We start from the raw sequence: 27173 nt of genomic DNA on the forward strand, positions 1-27173 counted from the left end.
CCTTAAGTTATTAAACATTTCCATAAGTAATTTTGTTACGTAACAACCAAAGAAATCTCGAAGAAAAAAAAACCTGCGTCTTGAAGAAACTCTGCCAAATATTCACTAGCTTGAAATAGTGCCGGGACCGAGATTCGAAGGGAGAGGGCACCCTTTAAAAGCCTTATGCCTACAATACTTGAATGAGCCCTATTTGAAGTTTCTACGACCTTTTGTTAAATACGAAGTGCCCTGGTCTAGAACCAAAAAAACAACAGCAAAAAATAGGTAGCGTTATTGCGCTGCTTATGATTTCAAAATCTCCCTCAGCACGTTCTGAACAATATTATTTAATACCCTTACAATTCTCGAGATTTTTAGACACATCCTTTTAAGAACATGAATGCGTATAGTATCTTTCTATTTAAGTTAACATCTTCCTCAATATTTCCTGAAGCATTAAAAAAAATACCGTTAGTGTTCCTTACATATTGCATATACGCCTTTTTTACAACCGCAATGCGTATAATCTTTGATTAAATTCAACATCCCCCTCAATATTCTGTGGAAGTTCAACTCAATACTCTCAACAGTACTTGAGAAATTGCTAAAAAAAAACACTTTTTTAACAACCTGGATGCACATTGTATCTTTTGATTCAGTTCAGCATCCCTCTCAACATTCCTCTGCAAAAGTTAGTTTGATTTACAGAGTCAGATTTGAGATTGTCGCAACCCTCCTTACTTGTAGGGTAGCCTCAGTGGTATTAAAACAAAAAGAAATCAAACTTCAAAAAACAAGTTTTCGCGAATGAAAGGAAAGGGTGACACTGAAATTTAAAATGAACAGAAATTATTCTCTGTATGTGACGGTATCCCCTTCTTCGGCCCTTACTATTTACTTTCAAGTATAATACTTTGTCCCAAATGTTTTAAGAACGATCATTCAAGGATAGGGGCAATTGAAATGTGATCAACAGTATTTTTCACAATACCACAAGGATTGAAGGGCTTATTGGTGTGTAATTGCTTTAAATAATATAGTTTTCAGTTTTCAAAAAGGCAATCGAGTGTAAATTTTCGTGGTGTTAAGCCAAGTGGAGATGAGTCACCTTTTTGGAACAAAATGAGTTGGAGACACCAATCGATTTCTCTTTTGAAGATCTAAGGTTTAGTCTAATCTTTAGTGTAATAAGCCAATTTTTGCTGTGGTATGGTGGTTTTTACACTGACGGAAACGAAATTCATTTTCTAAAGTCAAAAATATGCCTTTTTTCTTTTTTATTTCTCAAAGTTTGTTTTGTGTTTTACATAACTCACGTTTAAAAATTTAAAGAAATTATCTGGGCACCACACAAAGGACAGTATCTGGGTTAATTTTATATATTTTGTAATTAGCTGTACGAAGCGCTAAAAAACACGGCCTTAATTATAGGTACGACATCATGAGCTTTCAACGACAACCAAATGGTCTGTATGGGTACGATCGAATTGGTATATGGGACAATGGAACTTTAGATATTATTGGCAATGTTGCACCGAGTGTTAGTAGTGTTTGCTCGCAACCATGTTCAAGTGGATGGGTCAAGGTATTGTTGTGGCTGGGTTTTTCTGAGGATTTAGAATCGAGATGCTAATGTTGATTGTGTTTTTGAACGAAAGTTTTAGTTATTTTTTAACAGAAGAAGTCCTTAAGCATAAAGGAAGTCCATCCCCAATATGGTAAAATTTAAATCACGCAGAATTTCACCCAGTAAAATTAACTTATTATTAATTTAAATTTAAAGTTCTGTTGTTCAAGTGTTGCCAGAGTCTTACGAGGTTTAAACTAAGCACCGATTAAATTTCAGGTAGATTAGGAGTTTCTTAAGTTTTTTTTCTTTGGTCAATTACGTTGGTTCGACTAATGGGAATTTATTTTGAAATAATTTTTCTGGGCTGAAATTTGCCGACTCTTGTTTTGCATAGGTCAAAATTTGTATACACCCTATATACTTGCTTCTTATAAATCAATCTAGATATTTTATTCGTTGATGGGTGAGGCTTTCTACGAAACTAAAAATCATCCAATTCTAAATTTTATCATAGAATTAAGAAATATAAAGCCATTGCATTTCGTAGTTTTCATTAGTTTCCTGATACCAATTTGGTCAAATGCCAAGGGAAAACCCAGGAAAATAATTGTTTTAACAAAATTGAATCATTCAATTGATTTGAAATAATGAGAATATACTAATCAGGTGCGCAGCATGTGTGTATGTCGGATTAGACAATAAATTCTCAAATCAGTTCCTTAATTTAAGCGATTATAGATCTGTGCATGATTAGTATCAACAAGCTGTTTCGTAAATAGTTATGTTTCATCCACGAAGTATTTCTGAATAATAACAAGGATTTAATGGTTTGCTTATATAGTTTTGACGATTCCATGGTAGAAGGAACAAGACAAAAAGACCAAGGAAAAACAAAAAAAGGGTATAAAAGAAAGATAGTAAAAAGCAGAAGAAGCAAAAAAAACAAGACGTTTAAAAATGTTTATATATCGTTATCAGTATCACTGGTTTGTTCTATCCTTTACCTAATATTTTATCTGCAGTACGAGTTTATCGTTGTTCTTCAATTTTTTTTATTTTTGATTTATTAATTATCCTGATATTTGATTGTAGTTGCACTTGTCAACATGAGTTAATGTTCGCAAGGGTGTATCCAGGATTTTCATTCGGGGAGGGGGGGGAGGTACAAAAACTTCCCAAAACGCTTCAAAAGTTCGTTTATATGCATTTTTGTTACTTCTTTATGATTCAGACAAAGATTTGGAGTGGAGAATGTTCTAACCCGGTTACCCCCCCCCCCTGGATACCGCCTTGACTGAATGTCTACTATCCTCCACAAAAGTATAGGCTGTCTTTCTCAAGATGTTCCTGACAAGGAGCTTCTTTTCTTTAGCTATTTATGAGGTGCAGAGGTGCCAGGGTCGATAAATAGAACAGTTCAATTTGGTTCATTGTGATATCCTTCAAAACAGTTTGTTGTTCTTGGACTTCAAAAAATATAAAACAAGAATTTTTTTAAGTGAAAGTGAAGGTTGACGTCAAAACTTGTATGAAAACAGATTGACCCAATATGAGCAGGATCTCAAATTTTGTAAGCTTAAGTTTCAACATATTAAAGATAAGAGGTATGCTCTCAGTAAATCAGAACATAAACTTCAGCGTAAAGAATTTGGGATTTAGGAAGGCGAACGGCTCCTCTTATATATAGAACATGTATTGTTTGTTCATTAAACAATTAAAAATGCTGCAATTAGCTTCAAAATAACACAAATTAGTAGCCTGTTTTTCTTTATTATGTTAACAAAAGCTTTTGCCTATGATAAAAGACCGTCGCTGTCCATGAGAAAAGAATTAAAACAGCGGTTTAAGTATTTGAAACTTTATGATAAAAAAGTCAAAAATGAGGATATAACCAATAACAAAACAATATCTGAAAAATAAATTAAAGTTAAAAAATTTAATTTGTTTGGGTTGGTTAAGTCTTATTACTTACAAACAAACCTACTTAAATGAATCTTTGTTGGTTTTTAATAATGTTCAGTTTTTAAGCGTCCCTCAGGGATGAGGAAACAGAAGGGAAAATGGGGAATTTTTGTCACAAATAAACTCACCAAATATTTAGTTTATGGGGCAATATTTTCTACAGAGAAAGAATTTTTGTCGCAAGACATTATTTGACTTCTCTTCCACTCACTAGAAATACCTACAAGGACCTCTCTTTGGGGATATGCGTGTAAGCAAATGGCTTCTTGGTAAACAAAAGCCTCTCATCTCTTTGTTTTACCTAAAAGCTCAAGTACGTAAAAATAAATCCTTTTACATCTTACTCTTTTTGCTTGAAGGTTAAGACAACAATTTGAAGAAAAAAGATAAGAGAAAAGCGGTGGTAAGATTGACTTGTAACTTGCTTGATACTTGCCAAAGAAAAACTTTAAACTTATATTTTGTACTGTTACTTAGTAAAGCATCTACTTTCCCATATCAAAAAGAGAAGAAACTTTTAAATTGAATTTAAATAATTCAACAAAAATAATCAAACAAGCAATACAAAAAAAAGTGTTATAGGCCTAGACCGCAAATCTCAGCCAAAAATTCGAATAGAACATTGTCTGCGTGATGACGTTATGTAGGCCTGCTATTCTCCTTTAAAGAAAACGCAGAAAGAGTAAATATGCATAGACTAGAGTGCATTCCAAATATGTATAAAAAAAATTGGGCCAAATATTTTTTATAGCAAGCACTAAATTTAGTGCTTTCTGTGATTACTGAAGAAAGGCAATTGTTTTTTTTAGCATGAAAAGTAGCATAACTATCCTGCTTCTGAATTTGTACACTCGATGATTTTTTACTTGATAGACATTGAGTGGTTTTGGTAAAGTTTTTCCTTAAGATTAAATATTTTTTGGTTATATACAAAATTGAACTGTTCCTTTTGTTTCAAATATAGCGCCAAAAGTGTTACTTTTTTGAGTATTTCATTTTTTTTATCTATTAAGTTATGCCAACAAAATCAAATGTTTCTAATTTATTACTTTCTTTCCAATTTCATTTTAAAACGTTCGATTGGGACTTTTCTGAACGGAACATAAATTTTGCTTCATTAGATATTTATAATTTTTTTCTATTTTTAAGCAGCAGAATATTCCATTAATCACCTCTAGTGTTTTTAGCGCCACATAGACGAAATGGATCCTTGCTGCTGGGTTTGTGTTCCATGTGATACCAATGAAATTATCTTGAATGAAGCAACGTGTTTTGTTTGTGACCTTGGAACTTGGCCTAATGAAAACTTAACAGGTAATAAACGACTACCCTAGATTATTTGTATCGAAATTTATTCTTTACCTGTAAAGCTTATCATAAGGTGAACTAAAATTTGCCAGTTGACATTGGCAATAACACTTCCTCCATACAAACCAATTTCTACCTTAGCCTAGATACTTACCCGAAAAATTCTAAACAATTTGCGGTCCTCTCTGTATTATCATTTCAGCCTAATCCTGGATAAACCGGGACAAAACTCAAACTATAGCGTAATGAGCGAGGCTTTGAGGAGGGGGCAATACCCTTCATATACGTGATCATTTCTACTTGTTTTTTATTTTTAATGTTTCTCCATACTTTAAGTTGAAAAACTTGTTTTACTATTTAGTTTCTGATCGTTTTTTAAATAGTGCCAGGAAATATGGCACCACCTCCAACGAAAAATTCCCCTCGCTGAGGGAATATACTCTAGACAGTTCAATCCCGGTGAAAATATTCCCGGGACAATTACCCTTAACAACTCTACGCGTTGAATTGAGACAAAAAGAGAAAGCAAGACATATGAAAAGAATTTTGTATTCTAGCAAATTTTTCAGTGTAAAATTTCCCCTGACAAGCTTACCCCGTGGAAAATTTCCTCCCCATGAAACATTTCACCTTGGAAAGCCCCCCAACAGAAAGTTCACCCCCTCCCCCGAAATTGTATGCATACTTCCCAATAATAAATACTAAGGGTAAACAATAAGAAATTTCATAATTAGAGACCTTTTCCCTGGGGCTGGTGGTTGTGTTATGTTTAAAGGCATAGTTATTGGGCCTATCAATTTTGATGAGCCAAATGGCTATCTTACAATTTTGGTCGGACAATTTTTTGAAAAAAGAGGCGGTGCGGAGGCCTGGTTGCCCTCCTATCTTTTTGGTTACTTAAAAAAGGGCACTAGAACTTTTAATTTCCGTTCGAGTGAGCCTTCTACCGATATTCTAGATCCACTGGATCAATACGATCATTACTGAAAAAAACAAATAAACACGCCCCCCTGATCTTTTTTCCGGCAAAAAATAGAAAATTCAGCGTTTTTGCAGGTAGAAAGTTGAAACCTCTGAAATAGGTTTCTGAGTCTTATGGTGTGATTTTCGTTAAGATTTTTTGGTTCTTAGGGGGCATTTCCCCCATTTATAGAAAATCAGGCAAGTTTTTTCACACTCTTAGCCTTTCATGGGTAACGCTAAACTTAATTAAACTTAAATATTTAGAATCAACATAATAAGCCAATTCTTTTTCTATATCTGTCGGTGTCAAAATTCTATTTTTTAGAGTTCTGGTTACTATTGAGCCGCGTCACTCCTTACTTACGGTTCGTTACCACGAACTGTTTGACAAGGTGTGTTTTTCTTACATGGATTTTTTTCCACGGGTAATCACACAGAAAAGAAAGCCATAACAATTTTGAGTGGTACTCACTCAATCACAAATTCCGAAATCTAGTGCACCTTTTAAGGAACAAAACCGATTAGAGGATAACTTAACTTCACTTCCACCCAACGCTCTTTGTGTCACTAAAGGAAAAAGTGTGTTTATGCTGGCAACCAGATTACTCAAGTTTATGAGCAAAGATTCCAAATTCTGTGGATTGACTATGTCAAATAAAGTCGCCTGAGTTATTTTTTAAAAGAAAGACAGACACGATACATCTGATTGGCAACAAAGTAAAATATGGATTTTAATTTGTATGAATGAAGAGGCCGTTGATAGTCTTCTGGGCGTTTGCCCCATACACTTCTACCTCTTTAAAAAAAAGTTTTAAGCCCACACAATTGCATTAATTTTTTTCTGAAATTCAGAAAAATGAAGCCTTTCAGTGGGAAATTAAGAGCGAATTGAGAACTTAAAAAAGCTGATTAGCTGATAAAATATGTCAAATCTAAACCGAATATAAATTACTGTGAACAAAGAAGTAAACTTAAAAAACATAAGAAAGATAGATATTTGACAAAAAAAAACAAAAAAACATAAATTGCCCCCAACAAGGCCAGTGTTACTGCCTTTATAGTGCCAGGTGTATCTTGCAAAAACCTTAGGAGATCGTTCAAAATAAAACCTTTTTGTTTTACCCCTTATTTTTTCTGTTTGTTTGAAATCAGTGGATATCAAAGGAAAGAAACTACTAAAACTGCTACTACTAGTACTACTACCAAAAGCTCACTGCATCACTAAGCCACCTGAGGGTAAAACAGCTAAACATGCTCTTTCTCCACCAACATCTATTCGAAGTATCCCTCTTTACACAAGTAGTGACAGAGTAATACGTCTCACAACTGCTGTATCCCGCCATTTGACCAAAGTGGATTCTACAAGTGCCCTATCCCTAGATTCCAAGACAGCCAGCAGGTGTTAGTTATGTCATAGGGAATGTTTTCTCAGAGATGCAGGTGCATGTTACGTAATTGGAGTGGTTTTCCAAGTGATGCATGTTACCTAAAAGTTTCTTTTTAAAAGACCTACGAGGGTCAGGGCTTCCTTACTCCAGGATTACCGTGGTTCTTACGTACAAGAGCTTTTTAAAAACCTTCAGGGGCTTCCTTACCCCCAAGATTTCTAATATAGTTCTTTAAAAACCTTCAGGGCTTCTTTACCCCACGCTTTCTAAAATTGTTACGTAACAGAGAGCCTTTAAAAAACCTTCAGAAGGCTGCGAGTCAGGAAAAAAGGTATTACGTAATAGGGTGTGTCTGCTTTTGGTTTACGTAATACGATGTGTTTACTTTTGGCTTTAGCGTGATAGGGAATGGTTGAGTCAACTAGTCAAGGGGTGAGGAGTATTGAGACATTTTTCTTCAAGAATTTTTTTCAAGGCGTATCAAGATATTTCAAGACATTTTATTAATTAATTTTTCTTCGAGTCATTTTTCAACACATTTCAAGACATTTTAAAGGCATTTTTCTTCTAGACATTTCAAGATGTTTCAAGAAATCCCAGGGCGTTTTTTAAGATATTTTACTCTTCAACACGTTTTTTAGGACATCCCAAGACGTTTTCTATGACATTTTTCTTAAGGACGTTTTTCTTCATGATTTCTTTAGTTCTTACCTAATAGTTTTTTTTCTTCAGGATTTCAATTTCTTTCAAGGTGTTTTTTTCTTACAAGACGTATTTTCCCAGGGTACCTTTATATTCAAAGGATTTAATATCCACGTTAGGATTCGAAAAGGGCTTCCCCTCAATGGAACTGGGCCTTGGACATCTAGACCAACAAGCCATTCTACTATTATTATTCGAGAAATAATCTCTAGTAAAAACGCTTAAAAAAACCTAAGGTTCGCGTGCTTCCTAGCCATTGTCTCTGAACCGTGTAAAATATTCAACAAATCTTTTGATTTTGGTATATTAGATGAACTTGATTGCTACATTCTATTAATTTTATGCTATGATCTAGCTAGGTTGAGTTACATAGCAGATTTTACATAGCATTTGTTTTAGATATTTCATTGTAAATAATTACGTATTGAAGATTTGTCCTGGACAAAGTACTCTAAAAAGACACAGACTTTTTATTGTACATAAAAGTTTTATTAATAGAAAAACGTTATAAAATCCTAAAATGCAGTTAAAAGCATAGAAAAAGCAGTTAAAACGCAACAAGCAAAAAAACAAAACGTCAAAACACCTGATATAGGATAAAAATATAAGCGAAAAGAGCCTAGAAACCACAGAAAAAGTAGTTAAAACTCAACAAATGGAAAAACAAAACTTGAAAAAAAACCTGATACGGGATAAAACGTAAGCATAAAGAACCATGAATTAAAGAAAGACGGGGGCTCTAGCAACCAATTCTTGAGGAGGGGCTTTTATTAGAGGAAAATTTAAGCCATATTAAGAGGCATTTCTGAGGGGTTTTAATGGAATTGCCACGTTTCTTTGAACCAAGACATAGCATATTTCAATCCACCGTGACAACATGTGTCTAACCCACCCCTCTAGTTATCGATTCCAAAAGGGCCCGCAAACTTCCAATTCCAACGGGAGCCCTCTAGCAACCAATTCCAGAGAGGATTGTTATTAGAGATAAATTTAAACCAAATTGAGAGTTATTTCTGAGAGGTTTCAATGGAAATGATACAGTTGATTTAGCCATGGCTATGCGTATTCACGCCAACGTGACAATATATGGCTGACAAATCCCCTAACGAGCAATTCCACCGGGGGGCCTAGTAAGCAATTCCAATGGAACCCGACCGTGCAATTTCAGTGGGACTTCTAACATCCAATTGCAAATGGGCCCCCTAGCAACCAATTCCAGAGGGAGTTTGTTATTCGAGATAAATTTAAACCAAATTAAGAGTTATTTCTAAACCAAAGAAAGAGTTAAGGTTTTAATGGAAATGCTACGTTTTTTTTAGCCATGGCTATGCATATTCACGCCAACGTAACAATATGTGGTTAGCCCACCCTAGCAAGCAATTCAAGAGGGTGATTCAAGAAACCCCATTTGAGATCAACCTGTTTTTGTTTGGCCCTAGATGGTTGGCCGAAAAGGATACTCTTTGGCAATATGTCTCATTTATCTATAAAACATGTACTAACCATCTAACCTTTCTTTCAATCTAGCCCTAGAAAGCGGGGGTTTTCCTCTATTTTCCATACAAACTACTGTTCGAAATACGGGTAGTCAAATGAGTACCCAAAAGAATCCGTAGACGATTCCTATTGACAACATCTAGCAAATCCTCCTCCTTATTTTGAAGCACTCACGCTTAAGAACCATATTTGACCCCTGTCGTTACTATAGCTTCCAATATTCTAATCTTGGTTTCGCAGACGTATCTTCCTTTCTTCCAAGCTTTTGTTTTCTACCGTGAAAAACACCCTGGGTCTTTGCTATTCTACTTATAAAGCCTTAACTGCATCTACCATCTTTGCTACCAATAGTGTCAAGGTAGGTGGGGCTATCCACTCGATCGATCTTCTTGTTACCCATTATTACTTCTTCACAATGACTTATTCCCAGTCTGTGCTAATTATTCTTCTCAATAATAATTTTGAAACCCATTCTTGCGCCTTCAACTCTCAAAAACTCCAAAAACAATTCCTTTTGCTAAAATTTTCATCTAGGACACTGAAATCATCTGTTTAATCTATGTTTAAGAGAGTCCTACTTTCCCATTTGATTCCGTGCTCTCCCATAGCCTTAGTCGTGCTCCTCAGGAGCACGACTAAGGCTATGGTCCATCAGATTAAGCCACATACGAGTCAAAAAGCTACAAAAATTTTTACTAATGAAGCTTGTGGAGACTTTGAGGGGAGGGATCCGTCCCCCATATTTTTATTTCAAACTGTTTGACTTCAAACTTACTGATTTTATGGGTAACATATAATTATTTATGACCACTCGCTAAATACTCTCTGAATGATGGTAAATCAAAACAGGAACTACCTGCTTATACTGGCAAAACTGAGATGCTGAATTTGGGTGTTAGCGGCCCAAGGCTCAAACTTCGGGTCCCTCAGTCATAAAAGCTGGACATGTTCGCATACACGTTCGCATGAACGGTTTTGACTATTTGCATATGTCAACTTTACTATTACAATGAATATATGACAACTCTGTTCTATAAGGCTATTTGTAAAATTTGGGGCATTAGCTCCTAAAACTATACTTACTGTGTCTCACCATCCCACAGTGCCAATTTTCTTATCTCTTAAAACGTTTGATGAAAAAAGCTATACTTTTTATCTGATACCATGTGGAGCTTTAGGGTTCTCCAGGGGTGCACGGGGTGTTAAGACAGTGCCAGGTCACCCTTTGTTTAGTCTACCCCTTATACAGGGTCTCAGAAACTTGAATCTGCTATTAAAAAATCCTATCCCTATTCTCTACAATCATATGTCCTATCGGAAAACCCCTTGAAAAAATGTAACACCTATGTGATAAGCCTACATCATTTTTAACTTCGTTAAGGCTATCGTGTTAATACTAAAACATCTCACATAAATTCCGCTGCTTGTAATATTGGATAGACTTGAGCATTCCTAAGACCCTGACTACACCTAGCCTAAATTAGGATACCTGTCACTGAGAAATTATTGAGGTATTTCAGCAGAAGCGAAAAACAAAGAAAAATTTTTTTAGAAGGACCCATACACAAGATCGAAACGCATGGTAAATTAAGAAACCCAGAACATAATTAAATTTTGAGGTGTAACACTCCCCGTTTTACTAATTCATGCATTATTTTTCGCTTTTTTAGAAGTGGAATAAACTAGAAAAGAAAATTGCATCAGAATAATATTTGTAAGAAACTTATTTTATGCAGTATTCGTGATTACGTGATGCAGTGATTCAATAATCGTAAATGTCAGATAGACAACGCTCAAATAAAGAAAAACAATATCTTAATAAACGAAGTTGTGCGCTGTGTGCCAACAAAGCAATCTGGAATTAGGCTAAATTGACTTTATCAAGAAGATTTTCTGGAAGAAAGATATTAGATATGCACGAACTCCTTTTTTTTCTTTTCGTTTGGATTTACAGCAAACCACACACATTTTTCATACGGCGAAGGGTGAACGTATTTTCAAGTTGTCACTTACCTTTACCGAGGCACCGCAATAGTACTGCCTAAGTTAAGAGCGAAGTAGGTTATATATATATATATATATATATATATATATATATATATATATATATATATATATATATATATATATATATATATATATATATATATATATATATATATATATATTTAATCAGCCGCTTTTTATGGAAGGACTTATCACAGAAACTCAGGAGGGGCTCGTTCGATTCGACATTGAAAGCTCTTGTGTTCTTTTTAAGATTTAAAAGCGATTGGAGGGCAAATACCCTCACTCTTTATTTCCCCAAAGACATCCAATAAAAAATTTGAGATAGCTATTTTATTCAGCACAGTCGAAAGGTCAAATAAATATGCTCCTGGGGATGACGAGACCCCCCCCCCAAACCCTAAGGGAAAGGACTGTATGTCATGCAAGTTGTCCATTGCTTACATATAGTATTTGTTGTTGAGAAAGGGAACCTGATTGGTCCCTATGTCCTAAAAACCTAAGGGTACAAAGGTGAAGCTTTCAGGAAATGTTGAGGGGGTTTTGAACAAAATCAAAACACGCTATGTGCAAGCAGGTTGTCAAGAGGACGTATCAGCATTACCTTAGGAACGGTTTAGGGTACTAAGTTGTAACTTAAATGGCATATTGAGGGGATATTGAACTAAACAAAAGGTACATTGTGCATACTACTAATACAACAATTTTCTACTGCTACTATTACTACTGCTACTACTAATAATACTGCTACTAATACTACAACTTAAATTAAAGGATTCAAGGTGACAATTGCAAGGAATGTTGAGGAGATGGTGAACTAAATCAAAACATAATAAATGCATGCAGGTTTTCTAAAGGCCGATAAGGTGAAACTTTCAGGGCACGTTGAGGGGGATTAGCCCCCTGATATTATTTGAAACAGCCGAGAAGTTCTATATTCGTATTGCTACTACTGATGCCACGTCTGTTACTACTACAATAATTACTACTGCTGCAACTAAGGCTAAGGATATCAGGGGAAATTATTTAGGGAATGTTCAGGAGAATTTTGAACTAAACCCAAACCCTATATGTCCATGCAGTCTGTCAAAATGCTGTATCAGCAATTTTTCAGCAACGGCTTAGAGTATTAAGTTAAAACTTTTAGGACATGTTGACGAGGATGTTGAAATAACGAAAAGGCAATATATTCTTGCTTCTATTATTAATTCTACCGCTTGTCTAATATTTTTACGAGGGCTTAAAGCATTAAGAAGAAAATTTTAGTAAACTATTGAGGGAGATATCATGCTGAATCAAAACACACTGTGCATATGCAAGTTGTCAAAAGAGTGCATCAGCAATATTTTAGGAACGGATTAGGGTATTAAGTTGACATTGTCTGCGCATGTTGGTGGGGTTGTTAAATCAACCAAAAGGCTTAGAGCATTAAGTTTAAATTTAGGGCTTATTGAGTGGAATGAGGGAGATGAAATTAAAACACGCTGAGTGTATGAAGGCTGTCAAAACAGTGTATCAACAAGATCTCAGGAATGGCTTAGAGCGTTATCTTGAAACTTTCAGTACATGGTTAGGGGGTGTAGGATTAATGAAAAGACACTATGTGCAGTTTACTAATACTACTGCCAGTAGTACTACTATTGCTGATGCTACCAGTAGGCTATTACAATTACTAAAGTTAAGCGCATTAAGGTAAATTTTGTAGGGATTGTTGAGGAGAAATTAAAGGTAATAAAAAGATACCTTGTGCACATAGGTTGTCAAAAGGGTGTATCCTGAATATCCCAGAAATGGATTAGGCTATTAGTTTGAAATTTTAGGGGCATTCTGAGGAGGATGTTAACTAGCCAAAGGACACTATATGCATATTGCCACTGCTACTACTACTTATTCTTAGGGAATGTTGAGGGAGATGTTGAAGACTAAGGATATAATGTATTATTTTTTAAGGGAGGTGTTTAACTAGATCAAAACTCACCATGTAAAAGCAGGTTATCAAAGGGCGTATCATTCATATGTAAGAAACGACTGAGGGTATTAAGTTGAAACTCTCAGGGCTTATACTAATACTACTATTGCTGCTATAAGTTATAAAGAACTAAATCAAAAGAGCTTAAGTGCATCTATGTTGTATAGATGCAATATCTCAGGAACAGAATCGGGTATTAAACAGAGATTTTCAGGGGAAATTTATATTGCCATAAACTTAACCAAAGCGAACTGTGAACATGCTGGCTTTTCAAAGGGATTTATCGGCAATATCTAAGAAACCGACGGGGGTAACAAATAGAAACTTTCAGGGAAAGTTTATATTGTTACAAAGCTGGCCCTAAAGGCACTATGTGTGAGCTAGTTTTCTAAACGACGCGTAAGTAATATATCAGGAACGCCTGAGGGTATTCAGCCGAAACTCCCAGGGCTACTACTATTACTACTACTACAACTTTTGAAGTTATGAAAAGGATTAATATTCATCCAGATTGTTAAAGTGGTCCAGACATAATCTATCAGGGATAGAACATGGTAATAACTTTATTTTTCACGGAAAATGGAAGGGGATTGTAAAACTAAATCAAAAACTACTATATGCGTTCAGATTTCCAGAAGTGTGTGTGTGTGCAATATTTCAGGAACAGCTAGGGGTATTATGTAGGAGCTTTCATAGCATGTTACTAGGGTTTTTTACTTAAAAGAAAAGCCATTATGTCCATCAAAGTGAGGCGCTGTCATAAAGGTGTGTTTATGATATCTTAGGAACGACTGAATATGTTCAGTTGAAGCTTTCAGGCCATGTTGAGGATGATGTCTAAATATGAATATAAAAAGGGCCTCTCTGAAATATTTCTGGAATGGTTAAAGACATTAAGATGAAACTTTTTGGGGATGTTGGGGTGTATATTAAACTAAATTAAAGTGCAATCAATGCGCGCTGTCTGTCAAAAGGACGTACCAGCAATATGTAGAAAAAGAGTATTAAATTGAATCTTTCGGGGTTACTACAACAACTGCTGCTAGTTCTACTACTACTACTACCACAACTACCACTATTACTGCTACTGCAACTATTTATGACAGCAACTGCAACTTTATTAAATTGATATTCAATCGAATCTTTCGGGGTTACTACAACTACTGCTGCTAATTCTACTATTGCTACTACCACAACTACCACTACTACTGCTACTGCAACTATTTACGACTTAGACTACATGGAATTGCGATTGTGATTACATGCAACTACAACTACAACAATAACCTGCACCTAGAACTACTTACTACTGTGACTACAAATACTCGACACAATGACTATGACTTCTTGTAGCATTGACTACTTGTGACTGTTACTGTGACTACTTGGAAATTCGACAGTGACCACGTGCAAATTCAACGACCTGTAACTGAAACAGCAACCACACGTGACTTCAACTACTTATAACTGCGACAACTTGCAACTGCTTATACTGCTACTACTACTACTGCTAATTCCACTACTACTACTACTAGCATTACTGCTGCTACTACTACTACTGCTACTAGTGCTGCTACTACTAGTAATACTATTACTACTGCTACTACTATTACCACTACTACAGCTTCTACGTCTAATACTACTACTAATCTAGAACTAATTCAAAAGACTTTAAATGCATCCATGTTGTCAAAATGGCACGGATCCAATATCTCAGGAATAGAATAGGGTATTAAATCGGAACTTGCTAGTTCGTAACTAGGGGAAAGCTGAGGGAATGTAAAACTCAATCAAAATAGACTAAGTATCCTAACTATCAAAAGGGTGTCTGCACAATATCCCAGGAGAAACTCAGGGCATTATGGTGGAACTTTAAAGTGTGTTAAACTAAATCAAAATCCACTAAGTGTATCCAATTTTGTTCAAAAGGTATCTTTTATATCTTAGGAGCGACAAGGGGTTTTAAGTTAAAACTTTCATGTTATATTAAATAGAAAATCTACCTAAATTATCAAAATGCAGAATGTGTAATAAAGGCCATCAAAAGGGCGTATCTTTGATATCTCAGGAAAGGCTATGGAAATTAAGTTGAAGCTTTTGGGGCATGAGGAGGGGATGGTTGATTGAATTGCTTTATACTCAAGGTTGTGACATGATAAGGGTTAGAATTTTGTCAGCTTATAATACTCGAAAGATTGTGCAGTTCTTCCACCCATATATTTGAATATCTTACCCCGTCCCCAGCCATCCAATGCATTATTTTATCACTAAATTTAAAATTGTTTGAAAATTTCGTTCAATATACAAAAAGTAAGCCAAAATCTATATTCCAACAGAGAAAAACCGAAAAGCTTTAAAACATTCTTTTTTTAACCAATGACAAGACGCTGTCAACTAAAAATGAACAGAAATAATTTTAAAAATTTCTTCCAATAAAAAAGGTTTTCAAGAAATGTAAGGAGCTACACTAAATCAAAGATGAGCAGAAATGAACCCAATAAATTTCTCAAGCTTAAAGCTACCATAAATCACCATCAGTAAATATATGAAACCCAAAACGAACATAATGAGAATGAATAACCATATCAAAATCAAAGAGAGCAGAAAAGACCACAAAGAGGAGCAGGGCCAGAACTTCTAAAGACCAGAACTTAATTTGTACTATCCCGGAAACAGAATACATTTAAGTATTATCTTTTTTTTAAATTATAATAAATCCAAAATTCTTAAGACTTCCCGGAATGAAAATTCTTAAGACTTCCCAGAATGAACATCAGTATGTATAAAACTGTCAATCTATATTGATTTGTTAATTCCAGAAATTTTGGTTTTGATGGTGATAATTTGTTTTTGTTTTTTATTGATGTTATGAGAAATATAAACACAGAGCTGAAAATAAAGTTTGTTTTATTTCTACATTACTGCTGCTAAACTGCTATATTATAACGTAGGTGTTTTTATTTATAGAGATTAGGTAATGCATGGAGCTGATATAGGCGGATGAAGCTGACAAGTGAAATACTACATCGCCAAACGGAAAAAAATTATTTCTTTTAGGTTAGTTATATTCCAAAATAAAGTCAAAGTTTTGGTTACTGAGATACTTAAAGTCTTAGTTAGTTCCAAAGTCCAAAACTGGTCCAATATTACCAAGAATTACTACTACCTAATCCTGTGTCATTTCCAGTGGTTTTAAAGGTTTCGTGAACGCATCTAGGTAACTTTTCGGACACTGCTTAGGATTAAAGAATGATATGGAACCATAAGAATACGGTGAGGAAGTACAGTTTCTAATCAATGATGACAAATCAAGGTCTTCAGAAGCTTTAAACGCAAATTTTCGGTGTAATTGCGACAATAGGACTGTTCATTAATAATAATAGGTAACAGAATTATTTCCCTTTTGGAATTTTCTTGTTAGAGATTTGGAGTTGTTTTGCTTTATTTTGTTCAACTATTATCTATAAAATCTAAATAAAAATTGCAAACATATTTTAGAGTTACCGGAGCTGGCAATATGCAAGTTAATCCTTTATGTAAACAGCTCACTGCCAGAGCATGATTTGCGAACAAACATGAATTATGTTTTCAGCAGTTTCGTAGATAATTAATAATTATCATTAGTAATAAGTGTCCTATTTTAGATCTTTGAAGAGCCCCTATGTAATCAAGAGAAACCGCATATCACAACGCATAGTTTATTCAATTCTATTTTCTAGAGGAAAGGGGGGGGGATTGACTTAGATTTTGTACAATCGAGCTGTCTTGGATATTGCACGTAAACACACTTTTTTCCTCACTTCCGAACTGCTGATCATGAAAGCTTCAGTAATCGACTTAGTCAATCTAAAATGAGCGTAAACATGGTAATTTCAGGATGTCTTTCTTTGACTGATGTGTTTTACAGATTATGACCTTTGATTATAACTTTTCAATGTATTTTAAAAGCTTACAAAAGGTATTGAAGAAATTCGAAATAATTCGAATTTCAAATTGTTTTGAAGAAATTTGAAGCGACAACTTTTTAGTTTTGAAGACTCGGAATTTCGCCGCAAATTACTGTTAATATAAAACCGTGCTGATTGTTCAGCCTCCAATTTTTTGAAAAATCCCTTCAGGATTATAATAACCTGCCGTGAATGACACTTTGGCCTTAAGGCTTAGAGGCTCGCTAATCCTTATCCTATTTGTGGTAATCTATGTTGGTTATAACTTATGACTTCATTTACTCGAACAAAAGTTATAAGTCCTTGTTATCTATTTAAGTAACAAAAAAAAAATATTTAAATTGGTGTTTCAGCTATTTTCTGGCACAAAACTACAATTTTCACCCAAGAGAGCCAAGTTGCTATCGGTTGAAAATTCTGACATAAACAATCTATTCAAAACTACATAAAAACAATATTTATTTAGCTTCCTAGTTTCCGAGGCAGTAATCTTGTATGGTGGTATATTGGTTCCCAGAGAATCACGCAATGTATACATTTAAATGGTGAATATAGACAACTAACGTAAGCCTTCATTTAACCAAGTTGATTCTCTCGTTGTTTGATAAAATTCTATTTAATTTTAGATGATTTTGCATCAACTATTAAAGAGGAGGGCTGGTGGGTCACTGTGTAAGGTTGGGGGGGGATGCCTGATACCTCAAAGATCTTTTTTTCCAAAATTTTCTAGCTCTGCATGAACATTGAGAAAAATACTGAAGAGGGTCTGGGGGAGGGCAAAGTTTAAAATTAATCTGTAATCTTCTTTCAACTGGATTCAGTCTCAATAATGGGGTTTTGGGGTTATAGCTTCCACCCTATTGTAGAAGAATGTTTTCTTTGTAATATGAAATATTATATTGATGTGTTTGACAGCACAAAATATGGAGAGGTGGAAGGAGACTATGAGAACCCTCATGGAATTTTAGAGGAAGGGGGAGGCAAGCATTACCGGGAACTTTGTTTCTACTGAGGTTTAAATAAAAATATTGAATATCTATATTTAAACCCTATTTATGAAATGTAAGTTGGAAGCCACTCGTCTCAAAAGTAATAAACTCCCCTGAAAAGGAGTTTTGATAACAATAGACACATGAAAAGAATCAACTATCTAATTTACAATTCTGATTTACATGATTCGTTAAGTTTAAAGTTACACGCAAAAACTTATGAGCTTTATAAAAAGTTGGTTAATATTTGGAAAGGAGATGGGGGGGGGGAGAAAAAACTCCCATAATACCGATGATTCTGATAAAATTTAAATCATCGAATTCAAATGTATCAAAAAGCCCTATTATAGAGGTCTCGAGCCCCTGTATACTAAAATACGATTTTTGTTTTTTCGCGATAAGGATGATGAATCATCATCCTTACGATACCACTAGATGACTACGAAAAAACTACAAGAATGCAACGAGATGACTTATTAGAAAGAAACTGAAAGTACTATTGACCTTTCTAAGTGACAAAAAAGATTTTTCCACTACAAAGGGACGTTTTCTGCGTTTTGTGACATAAAAGAACAAATTCTGCCTTAAAGCCTGATAAAATTATGCATAGTTATGTATAATTGAGCATCAGACATTCTGGAGGAGATGCCGGTGGATATTTGTTTTGGTGATATAAGCTTGTTTGCAGCTTCAAAAAAAATATGCTTTTTGAAATTTCCTATCTATCTATGAGCCTTCAGATAAAGAAAGCTTTAATAGAAGAGGGTTTAAGAGATAGAGGTCTAGGATGGGAATTGTCTTTAATCCTCGTTGGTTCCCAAGGATTTTTTCTCGAATACACCTGCAATATTGGTGCTGTTGGGTATTAGCACCCCTCTTACAAATAACATCATTTGATGTAACATCAAGAATTAAATTCACACACCTACCAGCACGAAGGTGGAGAGGTAAGGGTGTAAGGAGCATCGTCAAGAAACTTCCTGGGGAGGTGAGAACGACCTTTGTCATTGGAAACCAAAATTTTTAAAACAGAAGTTTTGGTAATAAAATATGCCACAAAAAAAACTATTATTTGTGCCAGTTCTAAATACAGAAAACGTATTAATTTTCAGGTTTCTCACTAGAGGCTACTTGCAAACAAAAATTCGCACAATTTTAGAAACAGGGATCTACCCATCCTAAAAAAAGGGGCGAAATCCTTATTGAAATCGTAATTTGCCAAGCAAATGAAATTCAACATATTACCAAATGTGAACCACTAAAGGCATGCTACATGTTACTAAAGGCACTATTTGCAAAATTAGAAATTTCTCATCTCTCTTACGAAGTGAGAAATTTTACTTATGAAATTTTGCGTTTCTTTTAAATAAATTAAAATTTAAAAAGCCGGGTTTTTGGAGATGGTAGCCCTCCTTGCATTTAGAATATCCCTGAGTATGCCCAAAGTAAGCAAAAACTAAATAAAAAACATGTTTTTCTAATGAAAGTCGAGAGTGACATTAAAATTTCACCAAACAGATAACGCTCCATATATTAGGGGGACTCTTCTTTCCCAAGCCCTTGCCCTTAACGCTAAAGTTTGGCTTTTTGTCCTAATTATTTGAGAACGACTGCTTAGACGACTGCTAAATTGTCACTATGAAATTTTAGTGTAAGGAACATGGCTTGCGAAAGCAGGAACTCCTCTCCTATACAGAAAATTTTTTGTTCGTTTCAAGTTTTAATGTTGCTCTTTACTTTCATAAGAAAAAGCCTGCTTCTTATTTAATTCGAATTAACTCAAATTTCATAGACTATGGTGCAAAAAGTTGTTGTAAATAAAAAGCAACGAAACAAAATCGTGATTTGCCAAGTAGAAAACGAGCGATCATTTAGTGGTCGAAAAATACAAATGCCAATAAAGACTAAATCATTTTCAGCTTGTTATCACATTTTGATTTAGCACTAAAACCATATTTAATATTTTTCAGCGTGTGAAGAGATAGAGCCAGAGTATATGAAGTGGAGCGACACTCCTGTCATTGGAATACTAACACTAGCTACCTGTGGGACACTTGTAACGCTGTTTATTATGGGCATATTCATAAAATACAATGATACCCCAGTTGTAAAGGCGTCAACAAGGGAGTTAAGGTAAAGTTATAGTGTGTTTTTACCTCCTGAACAAAAACTCTTAGCGGAACTAATTACTATTAAAATCGTTGTAATCTCCAACACGATTAAAAACTTGTCGTTTTTCTTGATGCCCATAATTTCAAACTTCTTAAGAGTAAAATATTTAAGTGTAGGGAGCTAATGACATAGAAATTTCATCTTAAACAGTTATATAATATGTCAGTACCACACCCTGCTTTTATCCTTAATCTTAGAAAATTTCTTTCTTTCGACGTAGCAAAAAAAAAAATGTTGCGTCTTCTGTGCATTTAAAAATATCTACAAAAAATATGAGGATTAAAAATTTAACCTTAATACATATATCTTAATGGTTCAAAATTGCTTGAAAATCTTCGTGCCAAGACCACATCTATCTCTATTTCAAAGAACCGATAACCATACCATTGTTTCTATGAGAGCATTACCTCACCTGTAAAAAAGTACTGCATTTGCTAAAACCGATTTTTGGTCTTCAAAACAGATAATTTTCAGTTTACCAAGGACATCGAAATTAAAAAATATCTGCCCCTTGGCCTCATCTCATGTCTCGCACCTGAAAACCGGGATTTTTTACGATTCTTCTTTTGCCTGTTATACAATTATCAAGATTTTTTTTTGGCTGTGCAAATTCTCTCCTTTGTTTGCCACACCTAATCCTAAAAGGAAACCAGTGGAAACTTTTCTTCTTATCAAACAAGCACAACCAAACCGTTGTAACACCTAGGCTATTTTATCTGCATTTAATCGTCGAGAAATACAACAATCATTATGGTGCTACAACCGTTATGTTCATGGGGTCAATTTAACAAAAATATGTAGTAAGAATCTATAAAAATTATATAATAAAAGTGATCATTTTGAACAGAAGAAAATAACGTTCTTTTGATATGTGAATAATAAACTAAAGGGCTATACATGGCAGAATTGGATATTTTAATTAGTCAAAAAAGAGGTTTTATTAAAAAAGAGGCTTTTGTTGAAGTCGAGTAGCTAGCAAGTATTTGAAGTGATTAACATTGAAAATTTCGATAATGTCACTATTAATGCATGGTTTAGATTTATGGCAGTGTTTGTTTTGTGCTAGCCTATAAGCATCAATAAAGTTTCTAGAGCTTCATGAGGATAATTGTTTTGCTCATTTTCTGGTGATTTTTTCCACAAGTTGCTTATTTTCAAACTTGGTGCCCGTTAAGCGTAAAACTACATTGCTGTATATGGAGGTCTTTTTCAATAAAACTTGAATTCCTGGGCTTTTTCAATTTTGTAGACGAACATGCAGGACCATATTCAGAATTGTCTTCGGGGGGGGGGGAGTCTTACAGATAAAAGTTTGAAGTGGTTTACTAAAAAAAACATTGGTGAATATCAAGGTTTTTGGAGAGAAAAATTTGATTGCATTTATTTTTGTTACTTTTCCGTGAGTCGGGCAAAAAATTCGGAGGGGGTATGCACACTGTATAATGCCTCCCTCGTTGAGTAATCCCTACCTAATCACATAGTTAAGTTTTAGTGTCTTTGATACTTTTTATAAAAATTTATTTAAAAATGTGATTTTATGAATTAGTAGTTTTTTGCGAGTTAGTGAGGTAGCATATTTGTTTCGAAATTTTTCATTCAAAAGAATTAAGTTTCCGAATAAAATTGTCAAACATATTTAGCAATTAAAACGAAAATTACTCGAATTCCATTAGTTAATTTATCAGATTTATATAGTTTTTGTGTTCTGATTGCATTTCAGTTTTAATTTCATGTCAACTACAAATAAAAACTCTAGCCTTCATCTTATGGTTTTCATTTCATTATTTCCATATAAAATAAATAAGTAATATTTTTTTCAAAATGCGACAAGCTCACATTTCTACTTTTTCAATTCATTTACTATGTTTTTGTATTTTGTTTCATTTTGAAAGTAGACCAAAAACCTTCCTTTTATTTTTACTTTTTTTTAGCCTTATTACAATAAATTGCATCCATACGTAGACACAAACATTACTGCAAAGCATATTTCTTTTGTTATATTTGTGATTTGCGTATAGATCCTCATCAAAGACACAATATTGCAACTTCTGTCAAATTTGCTTAAAAAGCTCATCTCAGAATTTTTCTCGGTGATCAGAATAAGCTACGGATCCAAATTCTTGTATTCCACAGTTGGGTGAAGATGCTTTATGACTGGGCCGAATAAAAACGAAAAGTCCTGCCATTTCAAGTAGCAATGTTTTAATGAATCCGAAGTGGCCATGTAACAGACTGCTATTTTTAATCTCACAAAATAAAAGTAGAATTGGCAAGAATTATTGAAACACAATCATTTATTCTAAAATTCCCTTAGCTTTGCACCCTATAAAGTAGTCTAATCAGCAGTATTTGCAAGTTTTTAAGGAACTTATTGAACCAGAAGAAGAAAACAGCAACAGTATTGATAAATCTGACGCTTAACCTTATATAAAATTCATAACATAACCTTATTCAGAACATGAAAATTAACTGTTGCATCAACCCTAATTAAATGACTTCATATGTAAATTGGGACTTTACAAAAGCATTGGAGTCATTTGTGTACAGATTGAAAAAAAAAAAAACATTGAATGGATGCACAATTTCTGTAACAGAAATTGAGAGCAGAGCTATCTCCCCTTGTTCACAGAGCACACAAAATTTTTGTAGTGTCAAGACATTCAAGGTCTAGTTGCTGTGTTGGATGTTGCCTATTATTATCCTCAGGAATGTAGATTGTTTCTGGATATGACAGAATTAGTTTAATATATGTCTTTTTTTATAACAGAAATACTAAGTGATCAGTTTAATTGTGTTGCGAGATTAACACTTTAGTTTTGTCGCGTTTTTTTTTTTTTTTTTTTTTTTTTTTTTTTTTTTTTTTTTTTTTTTTTTTTTTTGTTCCTAGCGCCTCGATTTCAGCTTATATTATTATAACGTGGTAATGGTCCAACCTCTGCGGTTTTTACAAAAATTGTAGACCTTAGGCCGGATTGATGAATGTGACTTTCAATTTTGGAAAGCTTTTTGGAATCTATTGTTTCTACCCACTTCTGTTCGTGATTTCAGCTGAGTTTGTCATTCGGTTTTTCGCACTTGGGATGAACGGAAAATGTGACCCATAGTCGAGCAGCTAGATGGAACCAAATCATTTGTCTGCCTTTTCATTTAAGAGAAAGACGGTGGGTGTTTCCAGAAACTTGGGTATCTATCTCCTGACCTACCAAAGGATGAAGCGCAAATAGTCAAACAGTTCGTGGTAACAAGCTGTAGTAAGGAGCGACCCGGCTCAATAGTAAAACGAAACTCTAAAAAACGAAATTTTGATACTAAAATATACATCAAAACAATCGAGTTTTCATGCTGATTCTAAATGTATAAGCTTCATTAAATTTAGTCTTTGTCATCAAAAGTTACGAGAAAATTTGCCTTATTTTAGAAAATAGGGGGAAACATCCCCTAAAAGTCATAGAATCTTAAACAAAATCACACCATCGCATTCGGCGTATTAGAGAACTCTAGATCAAGCTCCTATCTGCAAAAATGTGGAATTTCGCATTTTTTGCTAGAAGACAAATCACGGGTGCGTGTTTATTTGTTTGTTTTTTTTTTGTTTTTTTTTCCCCAGGGGTCATCGTGTCGACCAATTGGTCCTAGAATGTCGCAAGAGGGCTCATTCTAACGGAAATGAAAAGTTCTAGTGCCTTTTTTAAGTGACCAAAAAATTGGAGGGCACCTAGGCCTCCTCCCACGCTCATTTTTTTCTCAAAGTCAACGGATCAAAATTTTGAGATAGCCATTTTGTTTCGAATAGTCGAAAACCATAATAACTATGTCTTTAGGAATGACTTACTCCCCCACAATCCCTGGGGGAGGGGCTGTAAGTTACAAACTTTAACCAGTGTTTACATACACTCATACATTAATGGTTATTGGGAAGTGTACAGATGTTTTCAGGGGGATTTTTTTGGTTTGGGGAGTGGGGTTTGGGGAGTGGGGTTGAGGGAGGGGGCTACGTGGGAGGATCTTTCCTTGGAGGAATATGTCATGGGGAAAGAAAAATTCAATGAAAAGCGCACAGGATTTTCTATCATTATACAATGAAAAAAAAACATGAAAACGTTTTTTCAATTGAAAGTAAGGAGTAGCATTGAAACTTAAAACGAACAGAGATTATGACGCGTATGAGGGGTTTTAAAAATACTTTAGCATAAAGATCGAGGTATTTAGGAGGAGATAAATACCTTGCTATAGAGATAAATACAGGGGTCATTCTTAAAGAATTGGGAAAAAACTTACGATGTAGTGTAAAGAGTGAAGTATTAACGAGGGTACAAACCCCCTCGTATACATATAAAAATATAAGAATATAAAATTTGTTACGTAAGTTAATTCTTAAGTTACGTATATTTTTTACTAATAAAAACGCTCGCTAAAATTTAAAGTTCTAGTTGCCGTTTTTAAGTAACCGAAAAATTGGAGGGCAACTAGGCCTCCTTCCCCACCCCTTATTTCTCAAAATCGTCTGATCAAAACTAAGAGAAAGCCATTTAGCCAAAAAAAGAATTAATATATAAATTTCATTTTAATAATTTTTGTGCGGAGGGCCAATATCAAACATGCATTAATTCAAAAACGTTCAGAAATTAAATTAAAAAAAAAACTAGATTGTTTAACTGAAAGTAAGGAGCGACATTAAAACTTAAAACGAACAAAAATTACTCCGTATATGAAATGGGATGTCCCCTCCGCAATCCCTCACTCTTTACGCTAAAGTTTGACTCTTTGCCACAATTCTACTTTTTAAAACAATTAAAAGCTTTAGCGTAAAGAGCGAGGGATTGCGGAGGGGACAACCCATTTCATATACGGAGTAATTTCTGTTCGTTTTAAGTTTTAATGTCGCTCCTTACTTTCAGTTAAAAAACCTAGTTTTTTTTTTATTTAATGCATCATAAGATCATTATATGCCAGTGTTTTATTTTATCAATGGAACATACTTTACCAAACAAAAAACGTTTTTCAACGTGCGATCAAAGCAGGTTACGGTCTAGTTACTTGTAGGTTTCTACTCCTGACAAAGATACCTCTCAGAGCATAACCCTTAACGCACAAAATTCATCTGTGCAAACCCCTATATGTATATAAAATTGTCACAAATAAACTGACTGGCTATAATTCTCTATATTTTTAGGATTGTGCAAAATCTACCCTGTACTGAAAACACGAAATAATATAGGCCTTTGTACAGTAGAATAATAAACCGTTAAGGATGTTTTTTCCACGGCAGAAAAATAATATTTTTTTTAGGTTTTCAAGCGTTTGAATTCACTTCATCTTCTACAACTCTTGGAAAATCACTAAAATCGAATCGGTTGCTGCCTCTCCTGTTGAAAAATTGATTTTTCATCATTATTTTGTAGACAAGTCAGAAGTGATGAAGTTGTGGCAGTATAAGGGCTACTGACTTTAGAGATTTGCGTTGTGCCTTGAAATTCTCCATACTATAAACAGTATAGCTGGATCTTTGCAGTTTTCGTTCTGTTATTAGCACTTGATTTGAAGTACTAATGAGTTGTGTTTACGTAGCTTAAAATTTTACGTTGCAAGCTATTGATGTTACCCCTAATAATACAAATGAATTCTTTTCAAAATCGGTTCCTAATTTTTGCATGCTGTTTAATTACGTTTGGTTAATTACAATAACATTTATTTTTTGAATTGAAATTTTAAGATAATTCAATAGCGAAAAGTTTTTGAGATTTTCCATACCCAAGTTCTTTTTGATAGTGTAAATACGGATTTACCTATGGCTTTAACACAATATTTTATTTTACAAACTTTCATTTACCAAACTTTTCTTTCTAATCTAAAAAAATAATAGAAATAGAAATTTGCTTTCTAAGGCATCAAGTGCTGGATAATGCCAAGAAATGAGTTCTTGATTGTTAAATCGATGTGATTATTTATAAGTGAATTGTACGCCAAGCAAATCCTTTCTGCGGCACTTTTGTTCAATGATAAGATTTCTGATTATAGATTGCGTTTCAACGCTGGGTTCTGGGAATTACTTTTTTACCTATTAAAGATTGTGAAAGGACTAAGAAAGATTGAAAATATTGCTCTTGTTCATTATAGTTTCACAATAAAGTAATTATTGTCCGTGAGATTGTCTTTTTAAAAAAGCTTTTGAGAAATTTTCGTGGATTTGATTAATGCTGTATATGAATTTCGGATGAACTTGACTGCTTAATAATCGTGATGAATGTTTGAACCGACTTGTATTTATTAGAAAAATTGAGATTAGTGTAACATTAACTCTAAATCCAACTATCTACAGCAGGCACGTACGCAGGATTTTTTTTTTTTTTGGGGGGGGTCCAAAACCTTCAAAACAGCAGTTGTAAAGTAGCACTTTTTTATTTAGTAATGCAAAAAGCCCGTATATCAGAAAATACAGATTAACTTTAATCTGTAGTATTGTAGCGGATGGGGGGAAGAAGACTGAAGCCTCAAAAGTACGTTTTAGGCTCAGGTTATGTTCATAGCGATTTAGAACCAGTGATTAATCTATTATATCCCACTGAAAGGGAAATTTTAGGGTTAACAGTGCAATATGGGTGCTGTGGGGGGTAGTTCTTCTATTGCAAAAACGTAGATAGATTCTAATGAAAAACGATAGTTTCCAAAATTGATCTATTAAAAGCTGTACTTTATCCTAAAAAGGGGGGATAAACG

General features: G+C 34.3%; 1 protein-coding gene and 1 long non-coding RNA gene across 2 annotated transcripts in view; one reads left to right on the forward strand and one right to left on the reverse strand.

Moving 5' to 3' along the window:
* LOC136040288 (uncharacterized) overlaps positions 1-10213 on the reverse strand; it is a 62316-nt gene extending 52103 nt beyond the window's left edge. Inside the window, exon 1 of the long non-coding RNA XR_010620683.1 lies at positions 10148-10213. This is a non-coding gene — a long non-coding RNA (uncharacterized LOC136040288). The remainder of the gene's footprint in view (positions 1-10147) is intronic.
* LOC136040284 (metabotropic glutamate receptor 5-like) overlaps positions 1-27173 on the forward strand; it is a 206186-nt gene that overhangs the window by 127637 nt on the left and 51376 nt on the right. The window contains exons 10-12 of the mRNA XM_065724531.1: positions 1414-1567; positions 4702-4828; positions 20255-20417. Of these exons, the coding sequence (XP_065580603.1) occupies positions 1414-1567; positions 4702-4828; positions 20255-20417 (444 nt within the window). The remainder of the gene's footprint in view (positions 1-1413; positions 1568-4701; positions 4829-20254; positions 20418-27173) is intronic.

This window comes from Artemia franciscana, chromosome 2, assembly GCF_032884065.1.
Source record: "Artemia franciscana chromosome 2, ASM3288406v1, whole genome shotgun sequence".
Classification (NCBI taxonomy): Eukaryota; Metazoa; Arthropoda; class Branchiopoda; order Anostraca; family Artemiidae; genus Artemia; species Artemia franciscana.